Source organism: Phyllostomus hastatus, unplaced genomic scaffold (assembly GCF_019186645.2).
Source record: "Phyllostomus hastatus isolate PE091 unplaced genomic scaffold, TTU_PhHast_1.1 phas_contig_36, whole genome shotgun sequence".
NCBI lineage: Eukaryota > Metazoa > Chordata > Mammalia > Chiroptera > Phyllostomidae > Phyllostomus > Phyllostomus hastatus.
The window spans coordinates 4,202,590-4,215,677 of NW_025333862.1; the positions used below are offsets into that span (position 1 = coordinate 4,202,590).

The 13,088-nt window shown below is 49.7% G+C and overlaps 1 protein-coding gene across 12 annotated transcripts in view; it reads right to left on the minus strand.

Moving 5' to 3' along the window:
• Positions 1 to 13,088, minus strand: part of PLEKHA6 (pleckstrin homology domain containing A6) — a 136,538-nt gene that overhangs the window by 40,613 nt on the left and 82,837 nt on the right. For 11 of the 12 annotated variants that reach the window (XM_045841599.1, XM_045841591.1, XM_045841598.1 and 8 more), the window contains 2 exons: positions 1,913 to 1,993; positions 1,124 to 1,238 (listed from right to left, as the gene is read on the minus strand). In XM_045841599.1, the coding sequence (XP_045697555.1) occupies positions 1,124 to 1,238; positions 1,913 to 1,993 (196 nt within the window). Of the gene's footprint in view, positions 1 to 1,123; positions 1,239 to 1,912; positions 1,994 to 4,051; positions 4,214 to 13,088 lie in introns of those variants that run through there. The other variant, XM_045841590.1, reaches the window with a different exon arrangement.

Sequence of the window (13,088 nt, forward strand, 5' to 3'; positions counted from 1 at the left end):
TTCTAGCTTCCACCCTCTGCCCCTCATTCCCTTCAACAGCCAAGTTTCTTTAAAAGTATTTTTTTGAAATGTTTCAAACATTTAGAAAAGTATGGAATAAATTACCACCATGTATTAATTTTTTTCCCTAATAAAACATAGCAAATAGACCCGAAACGCCCTTTGAGGCCCTCTGCAACCTCATTACCTTTCCTTCCTCCCTAGAGGCAACCACTGACCCAAAATTAGCCAGCCTGTCCATGGTTATATGCTTGTACTTCATAGTTACCTATAAATATGTAGTATTGCTTTTCATGTTTGTACATTTTACATAAATAATATATTTTTCATAGTCTGCAACTTGCTTTTTACTCACCATTATGTTTTCAAGTTTATCCTTGTTAACACACAGAGTTCTAGTCCATTTGGTTTTCGGAGAGCACTCCACTGCACGACCAGACCACCGCTGGTCATCTAGTTTCTTAGAACAGTTTCTTCTCTCCAGTGTGTCTACATCTCCCCCCACCCTCACCCCCACCTCCTCTTCAGCCCTCTCTGGTTTGTCTTCTACCCTCATCACACCACTGGACTGCCCCAGTCAGGCGTCCAGTTGCCACAGTGCTGTTTAACCCCCTGGACGCTCTCATCTAAGTGAGACCTTGTCATACCGACCCCTTGGCAACATCGTTCTCCAGATTACTTCTTCCTCCTGGGACCCTCTTCCCTCCTCCTCCCTTTCTGAGCTCTCAGCTGTCATGTACTTCATGAGTTATTATTCTTCTTTCACTGTCCTCCAGATTGGTGGTTCTCAAAGGGGGTGGAACAATTTTATTTCACAGGAAACATCTGACCATACCTGGAGACACTTTTGATTGTCACCAGGCGGGTTTTACCGGCATCTAGTGGGTAGAGGCCAAGGAGGCTGCTCAGCAGCCTATCATGAGTAACCCCCCACTGCAAAGAATTATCCAACACAAAATGCTAATAGCACCGAGGCTGAGAACCCTGCGTCTAGATGTTGATTGTCTATGAGGTTCTAGTCTGAGTACCTCGCCTGCTCTTTGGAGCCTGCAGACACAGCTGGATGGGCCAATATGTTTCCTAGGATTGCTGACCGACAGCCTGCCTCGGAGGCTGGACTCACCCGGACGCTGGGCCTCTCTGGAGGGACCTCAGACACCATGTTGTGGTTGGATACGTCACTGTTGGTGGTAGCCGGGCGTTTCCCACCTGCTTTATTGGACATGTCCAAAGCCGATCTGATTTCAGGTTGACCAGAAGAGAAGAAAGAGCTATTCAGAACCAAGAAACAGTGGAAGCCGCCCTCCCTTTCCCACCCTGCCACCCACTGTTCCAACATCAGCACAAAATTAGACCCTGAGTGCCATCAGGAGGTCAGCTTACTGCTCCCTCTGCTCTTCTGAGATTGTATGCCAGTAATCCTGACTGTTTCCTCTTTCCTATAAGTTTATTTTAAAAAGCTCAACCGTAGGACTCTGGACTCCTTTTCCTTTTAATTTAAAATACACAATAGCCCAGTGCACTGTGAGAGTCATCTAATTATCTTTTTCCTTTCTTCCGCTGAGCCAAGATCCAGAGCGAGTGGAAGCAGCACTTGGCTCTCGGGACTGTGTCAGGTCCCCTCCCTGCTCCCCCCAGCAGCCCCCGGGTGACGTTCCAGACTCGGGCCTGTCTCACTGCTTTAGCTTCACCTGTGATGTGCGCCCACCTGAGAATTGCTAGATTTTGGGAAAAGTGGACGAGGCTGTTAAGCCAGAGGGCCTCAGAGGCTTCCAGCCCTCAGAACTGAAGGGACTGACCCTAAATCCCCTCGATCCCCTTCCCCATCCCCTCTCCCTTCCCAGCTGTGAAGTGGCAGTGGGGTGGTGCAGTTAAATACGGAGAGGTTAGTGAGTAAGTGGAGCAAACCTACGTTTTCAAGTCAAATTTTTTGTTTTCCTCTGGGACCTGGCCGGTCACTGGGTGTAGAAATGTGTTCCGTCTTTCATTGTGGCTGTGGAGGCAAAATGGGGAGAGAAGTTGTGGTCAAGATGAAGAAAGCACAAACACAAGCCTAGGGTGGACAGGCACTGAGCAGTAACAGGGCTGGTGACCATGCAGAGGCTCACTCCTCTGTCCCCCAGTGGGATCGGGAGAGGCTGAGAGACACAGCGGCAGCCAGGTGGAGGGTGGAAAACACACCTCTCACGAGCCAGTGTTAACCACTCACTAGAGATCCCTGAGGCTGGAAATAAGCTCCATTTAACCCTCTCGGTGGTCGTCCTAGGCAGTTACGTGGGTGGGGCAGGGAGGGGATCCAAGAGTGAAGATGTCATGCGTGGCGGCTCTCCCTACGGACAACGCCTGCCAGTGCTCCACATAAAAACTGCTCACTCATTTCTGCTGAGAGAATTCTCTCGTGACCTTGGACTCCTTCCTACCCTGCTCTGTGTTCCATGCCCTTAAATGAAGTAAGAGATCCAGAAACTCCATTCCTGAGCTTGGGCTGGAACCCATCCTCACCCTAAGTCCAGGGTCTCCCAGGCTACCGGATATTGTGGAGACCTCAGGGGTTAGGTGCTGGCTCAACAGTCAGATCTAATGAAGGGATGGGTGGCCCAGGAGTGGGGTGTTGTAAGGACGGCCTGCAGGAAGCAGGGGGGAGCCAGGGGCGGAGTCTCCTGGCAGAGGCAGATGGGGAGTAATATTGTGGAGGCTCCTTTGGGAAGTCCTGCTGTGGCTCTTCTAGCGGAGTGAATGTCAAGCTAGTTCCCTGGTGACTCTTTGGGGAAATGGGGGGAGGGGCAGTAAGTAGAGCAGGGAGGGGGCGGGTACAGTGGGTCTAAGCCACAGATGGCAGCCATTTGAGATGGGTTCTGCACACAGAGGACCACCTGGCAAGAAGGCTGCAGCAGATTCAAGCATGCAGCCAGTGAGGGGCTGGAAGAGTGTTAAGGTCCCCTTCACCCACCCCTCTTGAGAGAGACACTTCTGAGAGCCCAGAGCAGGCTCAGTCCACCCTTGGGCAGATCCCAGAGGAGGCTGTGCTGAGGCTGTGGGTCCTGACACCAGCTGGCCACATTAGCTCTCCCACAGCAGAGGGCTAGCTGGTCAGCTCGTGCCAGAGGAAAGAGGTTTTAGCTTGGTCCCTTCAGCTGCACAAGAGAAGTAAGATAACTTGCAGAGACCCCCTTTCAATAGCCCCAGGCACATCTCAGCCCTTGAGCTCTCTGTTGAAGCTAAAGATAATGTCGAAAGGCATTTTTTTCAGCTTCCAAACCAGTCCTGTTCAGATGGAATTCAAAGCCATGTAGTAGGCAGAAGCACAGTGGGTGGCAGCTACTGCCTAAGGGAAATCTAGGTTTTGCAGCCTGGGCTTGCTGACCAGGACCCTAACTCTGGCCCTGTCCACCTGGCCTGGGTTCTAACACTACCACATTGATCACCTGCTCCCACTTCCCAAACTCTCTTCCTCCCTCCCTCCTTGCCAGGTCCAACCAGAATACTCTCTTTGACATAACTGCAGGGGAGCTTTGCAAGGGAGGGTAGCTGTTTAGTTACCCTCATCCCTGGCTCTGCCCTAACTAGGGGTCCAGGGGGCTGGCAGTCTGTGACAGCTCAGGTCCTCAAGGAGCCAAGGTCTCTGCTTTTCCCTAGTGGCACCAAGCACCTGTCTGCCACCCCAGCCCCATTGTGCTCTACATGCTCCTGAGCTAACTCTGCTGAGACTTTCCCTGCAGGCCCTAGTAAACACACACACGCACACGCACAGAAGCACACAGTCTGCTGTCAGCTGGCACACTTCTTCCAGGGCACAGCAAGTCTCTCCCTGCCCCAGACTCTCCTACCCAGCAACCCCTACAAATGACGTCCTCTCTCCAACCCAGCAACACCAATTTCAAAATAGCTTCCCCTTGACAAGCACTGCAATGCAGCAGCCACTGACCTAACTGCTCTCCCTCCTGCAGGTCAGGTCACGCAGACCCCACACTCTGAAGCCCCGGATCTAAGGAGCTGCCAACTCCACAAGCTCCCACGTCGCTTGGCTCATGTCCACTGAAGACTTCCCTACCTGACCCGGCGATCAGCCCGAAATTTCAACATCTTTTTGGCAGCTCTGTCCCCGTTCGGCAGCCTCAGAGGACCCACCAGCCACCCTGCTACTACCATCCCTCTGAGCAGTAAGTCCTTTGGTCCCGCGCAGGGCCCTGGCCGAGCTCCAAACACTGCTGGTCCCCCCTCCTCCTGGCTCTAGCACAAGGGAAGGGGGAGGGCTCTCCCCAGGTGGTGGGAGGGATGCCCAGGTGCCCGAGGGGGCCTGTGGCTCCCCAGCATTCAGCCCATCAGAGTGCTCCAGGCAGAGCAGGCGAGCAGGGGATGATCCTCCCAGTCCAAGTCCCAAGGAGAAAATGCTGAGATGGAGAGACAGGCGTACGTGGAGCAGGTGTACAACTTCCAGGTAGTCCGACCTCGCTGAGCTAAGGACACAGAGCAGCTGGGTGGGCGGAGGAGTCTGGGGCTGCCTGCCCAGGTTCATGGCAGAAACTCAGCCAGCCGACCTGTGGGAAGACAGCTCTCCCTGTGTCCAACTCCCAGCCCAGGACACAGGCCCTTGGGCTGAAATCAACTTGCTTCCCAGAGACGCTTCTGATCCTGTGGCACAAGGGTTAAATGAAGCTCCGGTTCACGCTGTTGCCACGCTGCCTGGAAGCTGAGGTTGATTATGTCTCCTCTCTCCTCTCCGCCTGCCCAGCCTTTTTCCGTCTGCAGGAGCAGAATGAGAGAAGCTTCTCTGCCAAGTCCCCGACACACTCCCGTTGGACACAGCCCCAGCTCCCTTGCCCTCTGCTTAGGGTGGTCCAGCTGATGAGGAGCATGTGGAGCACAGGGCACTGGTGTTGCAGAGGCAGAGTGGGTGGCAAGAACTGGCTTCTTTGCTTGGGCAAAATTGAAGGAAAGCTTCTTCCTAAAACTTCCGATGAAGAGGGCAGCAAACGGGGCTCCGGGGGGTCACCATGTGTTTATTTCTGAAAATCTTCCCAGATGCAATGTGATCAATTCCAGCTGGCAACTGTCAGATCTGCTCAAGGGCAAGGAGATCTGCATTTTTGTTCATTCCCCTGCACTCCCCAGACACCAAAGACGGTTAAATTTCCCCTTCTCCCAGTGCCCTCCGTGACTTAGGGTCCTTGGACTACAAGGGCCTCAGAAGGTCACCTCTTCCATCTCCCTACCTCCAGGCAAGCCCACTGGCTCTGCAGTCCATTACATTACGTGCTTGGGTTGTTTGTAAGGGGTTCAAGCAAGGAAGGCTCCAGACCCACTGTTCTTACACTGCTGAGATGCTCTTTTTGTTAGCAAATTTCAGTTCCCTCTGGCTTTCAAGATTAATCCATTTTTATCTTTGGAAGATAAAATCCTTTCTGACTAATGTGGTTCCTTTTAGCAGCACCAGGCATTCTGGTGACATCACAGTCTGTTGTTATGGCAATTCTGTGATGTCACAACAGACATTGAAAGGGAGGGGCTAATCTTTTTTTTGGACTGAGGATAATACTTGGTCAGAGGACAATGCAATCAATGAACAGAAGAGCAGATGGACATTATTATTTAACCTGTGATAAAACAAGCTGGTCAGATAGAGCTGGGATCAACAGCTGTTGATATTTAAGCAACTAATCCTAAAATCAAAAGGCCAATATACTCAGACATTTAGTGGTACGTTTGCAAATGTTTTCTCCTAATGACAAGAGGCTTCAGGTTCCAGATGCCACATTCTCCCTACCCAGTTCCCCGAACCCCACTGTGGTTATGGAGAGCTGGGCCCCCCGGTGCACACCTGAAGTCTCTGTCTACGCACAGCAGAACAGTGTGCATTGAATGAACGAGCCAGGGAATGAACGAACAAAAGAAACTCTCCGTGCTGATTTAATTTTTATCCACCTGCATTTGGAGTTTGACATTCTATTACCAAGGGCTTCCTATCTCTGCTCTCTCTTAAAATTAATTACTTCCTCTCCATGAGAGAAGTTGTTTCTGCCCCCTCACCCCTTCACTCAACTCCCCTGCCTGGCTTCTCCCTGAACATACTGTTTGGCTTTGATCCATCTTCATTAGGAAGGGATGACAATTAAGCTCCTCTGCATAGGAGGAGGGGGCGGAGGTGCATTGGGAAAATGAGTTTTCTTTCTCTAAAAGAAAAATACCCTCTTTCCTTTCAAGTTGAGCTCAGGGGCCTCCCGCAGCCTTTGCTTAAGTTGCAAGTTGAATGACTTCTCCCATGCCCAGTGAAGGCAGCACAGGGAATAGGAATGGAGGCTCAAGAGTTTGCCCTGCCTGTTGAGAGCTCTGAAATCCTTGGTTACATCTGCACACAGTGCACAGAACACAGAATGCCTGGCTTGGGTTCTTTTCCTTCTCCACTAAATTACACAGAATGGAAGCTTTTCATTTCAGTTTTGACATCAGGAAGAATTTACCAGGTGCAGAACATTTTTTAAAAAGGAAACTAAGAGGGCTAATCAGTTTTCACTCTCCTCTGCACTTTCTTTGGGGATGACAAAGGGCCCCCATTTCTCAAGGACAAATGGTTATGAACACATCTCCAAACAGACCTCTCAAATTCCACCAAGAAAAGGCAGTAAAGGAGATTTGGGGATAGAGGCAGGAGCATCCCTAAACTCCTGGGTTGCCCACCAGGTGTTAACCTTGTCACCTGTACCTGCGAAGGTGGCCCCAATGGCAGTGGCATCCATGGAAAGAAAATGGGCAGGAACAGGCTTTCGGTCCAAGATGCAACATAAATTAGCACTTTGATTGGACTTCTTTGCCCCTTAGTTTTTTCTTGTTTTGTTTTTTAGATTTTATTTACTTATTTTTAAAAGATTTTATTTATTTATTTTTAGAGAGGGGGGAAAGAAGGGAGAAAGAGAGGGAAACACCAATGTGTGGTTGCCTCTTGTGCGCCCCCTACTGGGGACCTGGCCTGCAACCCAGGCATGTACCCTGACTGGGAATCAAACTGGCAACCTTTTGGTTTGCAGGCTAGTGCTCAACCCACTGAGCCACACCAGCCAGGGTAGCCCTTAGCTTTTCTCCTATAAAATGATAGCTGTAAACTTGCAAAAACGTGAAATGTTTTATGCATAAGACATAATGGTTTTAATCATTTTGCTTAAAAACAAATAAAGAAATATGCCAGGTGCTAAAGCTAGAAAATGGCATCATAGGGTCTCAGGGTTTAGAAGGCTCGGCATGAGGGGCTGGCATTCCAGAAGCACCAGAACCAATAAATGACAAAGAAAAGAGGCAGATCCTCTCTGCTCTCCAGGCATTTGTCTCTCCATCTGGTTGGGGCTTTTCTCCAGTTGAGGAGTCACTCTAAGCCTCTAACGACCTAGTGACAACCTCACTGCAGACATAACTGCATACTGATTTCTCTCCAAATGTCCTCCCCAAGAATCAGCATCTATCTGGAGTGGTATCTGGCACTACACACTGAAAGGCAGCAAATTCCACCTGAATCTTCACGACCCTTTGCAGGCATGCATGTTTGCACACGCACACACCCGGGCTAGAAGCCCAGAGCTCCTACTGTGATAAATATTAAACAACTATAGGAAGGCACTCAACTCCTTCCATCCCTGGGCCTCTCTTGGTTATCTGCGTACACCAAGCTGCTTCATTTCCATAGCTCCCGAGAATCTGCTGACAAGAGAATTAGCCCTGGCCAGGCTTCTCCATCCAGAGAATGCTCTGGCTTCTGGCATTACAGCTCATTAGATGGAGAGAGGACAGCGAGGTGAGTGGGAAGGACGGCTGCCTATGGCCCACCCCTCCCACTTCATTCTTTTCCTCCAGCTAGCAAATTCCAAGCCAGCGCTGTCCACACCAGGGAGGATTTCTACTGCCAACAGAGGGGAAGGTGGGGAGAAGTTTGGCTCCTTCTCATCACCTCCTGCTTCTGGATCTCATCATTATTTTCAAGGCAGTTTATCTGCTCCAGCATTCTGTCCCAATTAAAACCCAGCTAGGTTTACATCTCCAACAACCCTGATGTGCCTGCTTCCTGGAGCTCCCCTGGTCATCCCTAGGAAAACATATACTCCCCAGCTGACTCCTCCCCACCAGTCTCTCTCTGTTCTCCTGACTGCTGTTGCACACAGAGAAGAGGCCTAAGTGATTCAGGCCCTGTGGCACCTCTGGGTATTTGCAAGAGAGGAGCTCCTCTAAAGGCATGGTCTCTTTTCCATTTGCTGCCTACAGATCAAAACACCACTTCTGCAGGCTCTGCGGGCCCAGCTGCCAGCCTTGTACTTGTACTTGTACTTGCACTCACTCCCTCTCCTCTCTGTCCTGGCCTTGCCTCTCCTCCTATGCCTCAGTAATTTCCAAAATGACTTGGAGAGGGTGTACTCCGGCGAGCAAGGTCACATCCCTCTGAAAATGCTAGGCCAGTGGGCTGAGTGTCGAGGGGATAAAACCTACACTGCTCTTTCCCGCTTACCTCTGCCTGTGCTCACACCCCATCCTCACCCTCAGAGTGAAAACACATTTCTTTCCAGACGATGGCCAGTCAGGGGACACTGGGAAAGGTAGCCCTGAGCTGGGCCCTCACCTCAGGCAGGAAGCACAAGAGCTGGCTCAGGAGCCAAGGGATGGAAATCACAAATCAAACCCTAGATACGGGTTTCCTCCCTCCCATCCTATGTGGGTGTCCTTTCCCATCTGCGTCCCTTTTATTCCAATAACAGGAGAGAGGAAAGCCGAAGGCAGTGGGGTAAGGGTGGGAGGTCCTGTGTATTCTTTAGTCAGGGTAACAGCTCACTGTGCGCATGTGCCTGTGTATATGTCTACGTGTATGTGTGTGCTGTGTCTGTGTGTGTATGTCTGTATGCATGGGTGTTGTATCTCTGTGGGTAGTGTGTCTATTTGTGTATGTTGCGTGTCTATATGCATGACGTGTGATAAGCCTATGTGTGTAGGGTATATGCATGTCTGTGTGTAAATGTGTGTGCATAAGTGTCTGTATGTCTGTTTGTAAGTGTGTATGTGTATACGTATAGTTAGGTGAGATGTGTCTTGTGTTATAGTATATGTGTCTATGTGTACGACTGTGTACATGTCTGTTGTGTATGTGTGTACATTTGTGTTTGTGTATGATACACATGTATGTGTGTTGTGTGGTATTTGTTGTGTGTATAGTATGTGTGGCTGTAGGCCTATAAACATGTATACACATGTGTATAATGCATACCTATGTGTCTGTATAATATGTGGGGTGTGTGCATGTACATGCATGAGTAAATGTGGGGGGGATCTGAATATCTCTCAGAACTTTGTGAGGAATCTTCATGAAGATCTTCCATCTTAGCTTGGATGATCTCATCTTTAAACTGATGATTTTACTTTATGATCTCCTTTTGTCTTCTGGAAAATGAAGACAACCAGGGTGGATATTCAGCATTGCCATGCCAGTTACTAAAACATGGAACTTCCTCCTTATTGGTTGGTAAGAAGCTGCTCTGCCAGCCTCTCGAGTGCCCTCCCCACCTCTCAGTGATCCAGAGACACTACAGGGCCCTCCAGCACCCCACGCCAGTGTCCTTCAAGACGGACACATTATTGGCTGTCGTTCCTTGGGCAGCCATTCCCAAACTGTCTGAACACTGGTGTCCCTTCAAGTATTGAAAACTGTGGTTCTAGGGCCCAGAGGTGGCCACAGGCAGGATGAGGGCACTCTCCCCTCACGCCCTGTCCCAGCGTGGAAAACTGGGCCAACCCAGCTCCCCGAGCACCTCACATTCCTGTCCTTGGGCTTTCATCTTGTTCCCTGCAAGGGGGAGAGGGAAATGAAAGGGGGAGGAAAAGGAGCTTCCTGGGGCTCCAGCTCCACATTTTCCGTCTCTCAGCCCCCAGCTAAGCCAGATAGTAAGAGGGAGAAGGCTCCAGTCCCCTCCCCTTGGCCTCCAAGTTGCCTTCTCCTGACAGTTGGCCACACAGAAAGAGTCCCAAGAGGTAACAGGGCAGGGCAATAATTAATTACCCCTCCTCCCCCAACTCTGAGCCCAACCCCAACCCCCTACCTTTCAGAAGCTGAGGCAGCCCAGCTGTCCTCTCTCAGGCCCATGGAAGGCCATTCATCCCTAGCTCAGCAGATTTGGTTCTGGTGTCCCACAGAGAGCAGTGACCCCACCCCGCAGGAAAGAATTTTACAAAGTGTTCATATGAAGCGGGTTGATGTCCTTCCTTCCACATCCTCAAAAGCTACAACAAATGCCTTTTTGGTTCCCAATCCAGCAACTTTTGAGGGTCAAGCTATTCCGTGCCTTAGTTTTCCCCTTTGAGAATGAAACAATGGTAGTAAGTGAAGTCTTGTTCGGTAGACAACACAAATTTTCCACCAGACTAGACAGCAGAGGAAGAAAGATGATCACGCCGTGAGGGCTCAGAACTGAGGGGAAAGTCTGAATTCACAGGTGTGGTCCCTGGTCCTTGCACTGGAAGGAAGACAAGGCCCCTTTTAGAATCAGGGAAGCTGAGGTCCACTGGCCCAGCTATAGTGACAGGAGAGACAAGGCAAAGTTCCCGTCTCCTTGGTTGCCCTAGTCCCTTCTATCTGCCCAACCTGAGCTCCTGGTCTCCAAGAAAGAAAAGGAAGAGAGCTTCATGGTTCAGGAATATTCCAGCCCCACGCCTGCTGGGAGGATGTAGGGATGAAAGCCACAGACCCTCCCACTCTTAACCCCCATGGCATATATCTGGGGACTGTGTGTGATGTGGGGTGGGGGTCCTGCCTAAGCACAGAGATGTGGAGGAACAGCCACATCCACACGCCTTACAGCCTAGCCTTCTTTGTCACAGTGCCCTGGCCGGCAGTCACACCCAGCAGGAACTGCAGGGCTGTCTAAGGAGTGGCTGTAGAGGCAGGCCAGTGTCCTGACCATGGCTGGAGGAGGGGACGTGTGCCATTCTGCTCTGAGATGTTGAATTGTGAGTGAAAGAGGCAGGAGAGTTCAGCCTCAAATTCGTCTCACCAGATCCCATGAACAAGTTCTCCATCTGCTCCGTGGCCCCTCCTCTCCCTGCCCCCTCCCCAGTGGCCAGCTGGATTCTGATAAGCATCTACAAAGCAGAGGATTTGTCTGGGGAAGAGGAGAGCAATAAATCCATGGGAGTGGGAGAGCAGGAGCCTGGGTGACTACTTCTGGAGGAAGAAGACTTCACCTGGGGGGTTGCATGGGATAAGGGTACAGAGGCAGGTGGATGGCAGCAAATCTCTAGGGTAGAGCTGCTCCTGTGCCAGGACAGATCTGCCCTGTGCCCCGAGAGAGGCTCAGCTGTTTGTCCCTCCTAGACTGGGAGTAACAGGCCATCAGGGATACACATGGATTGTGGGAAATTCTGAATATCTCCTTTGCCAGGACTGAGGAGTCTGGAACTTCCCATGTACTTGGGGAGCCTGCCAAGGGCTCAGAGGGCAGAGGAATGTCCTGGATTGTGGTTTGCTAGAGGGAGGGTCCAAAAGGAGCTTGGGAACAAGGGCCACCAGTGGAACCAGGCAGAAAACAGCTATGCCTGGGAGAGGTGTTGGTGTTGTGTCCCTCTGTGGACTAAGGACAATTGTCATGAGCTCCTCTGACATGGAGCGTGGATTATCCTTAAGGAAAAGGAGGAGGGCAGGGCTCTCAGCACTGATCTGCTACCTCCCTGGCCTCAGGTTCTGCATCTGTGACATGCAGCGATGCTAGAGTTGCTGTGAGGATTAAACGAGGTCACATTTAAAGCATCTAGTACCGCAATTCTCAACCTTTTTCATCTCCTGGTACACATAAACTAATTACTAAAATTCTGTAGCACATCAGAAAATGTATTTTTTGCCAATCTGACAAAAATAGGTACAGTTTTAGTTGATTTGCAAAATCTATCACCTACACTTTTTGCTCCAAAGTGACTTTTTAAAAAATCAGGTGCTTATACTTGCATATAAGAATTTCTGGTACCAAGATTAAACAATAAGATGCAACCTTATTATGCAACCTGACCCATAAGGTACAACTCTTGTTACGTGACCTGTATGTTTATGGTTCGAGATGGGGCAGTCACACCAGACGGCTATTGCTGTGCTGGCTGCTGTCATTTTTTTATTTGACAGTCTAAGGGAAAAGAGGTCAGTGCCTCTGACTAAACAGCCAGGTGTCGCATATTTTAAAAATTCTTGCAGCACACTGGTTAAAATTTGCTGGTGTAGGAGAATGCTTGACATGTAATAGTTGCTAAGTGTCTGAGGTTATAACCATTAATAAAGGAATAAAACAAACTAGTAGCACTATCCCAAATCTATGCCATCTGATTTAGTAGCCATCGTTATATGTAACTGTTTACAATTAATCATTAAAATTAAATAAAATGAAACCCCACTTCCTCAGTCATACCAGCCACATTTCAATAGCCACAGTGGCTACCACACTGGACAGAGCAGCTGTAGCATGTTCCACAGACAGAACAGCGCATTGGACAGCGCCGGGCTAGACATTCTCTGAGCCACTGTCCAGTTCTAATATTTTGGTAGTCTGTGAAATCCTTGACTTCCAACCAGCCTGTCCTTCCGCCAGCTGTGTGCTCAGTGTCCTCCGGGAATACATGTGCCCTTAGTCTTCAGTTAAACTGAAAAGAAACAGAAATCTCCTCCCAGCAACAATAACAAAAATATTACAAATCTAAAATCAAATGATACATTTCAAAGTCTATAAAAAATTAATTTGGATAATCCATCATTTTAAAAAATATATGTATTAAGACTCCCCTCCAGAGTTTAAAAATAACTGTTACTAGCCCTGGCTGACATAGCTCAGTGGATTGAGTGCGGGCTGCAAACCAAAATGTTGCAGGTTCGATCCCCAGTCAGGGCACATGCCTGGGTTGCAGGCCACGGCCCCCAGCTGCACATTGATGTTTCTCTCTCTCTCTCTTTCTCTCTCCCTTCCCTCTCTAGAAATAAATAAATAAAATCTTTAAAAAAAATACTGTTACTGCCCTAGTCTAGTGGCTCAGCTGGTTGGAGCATCCTCCCATTCACCACAAATGTTGTGGATTTGATTCCCAGTCAA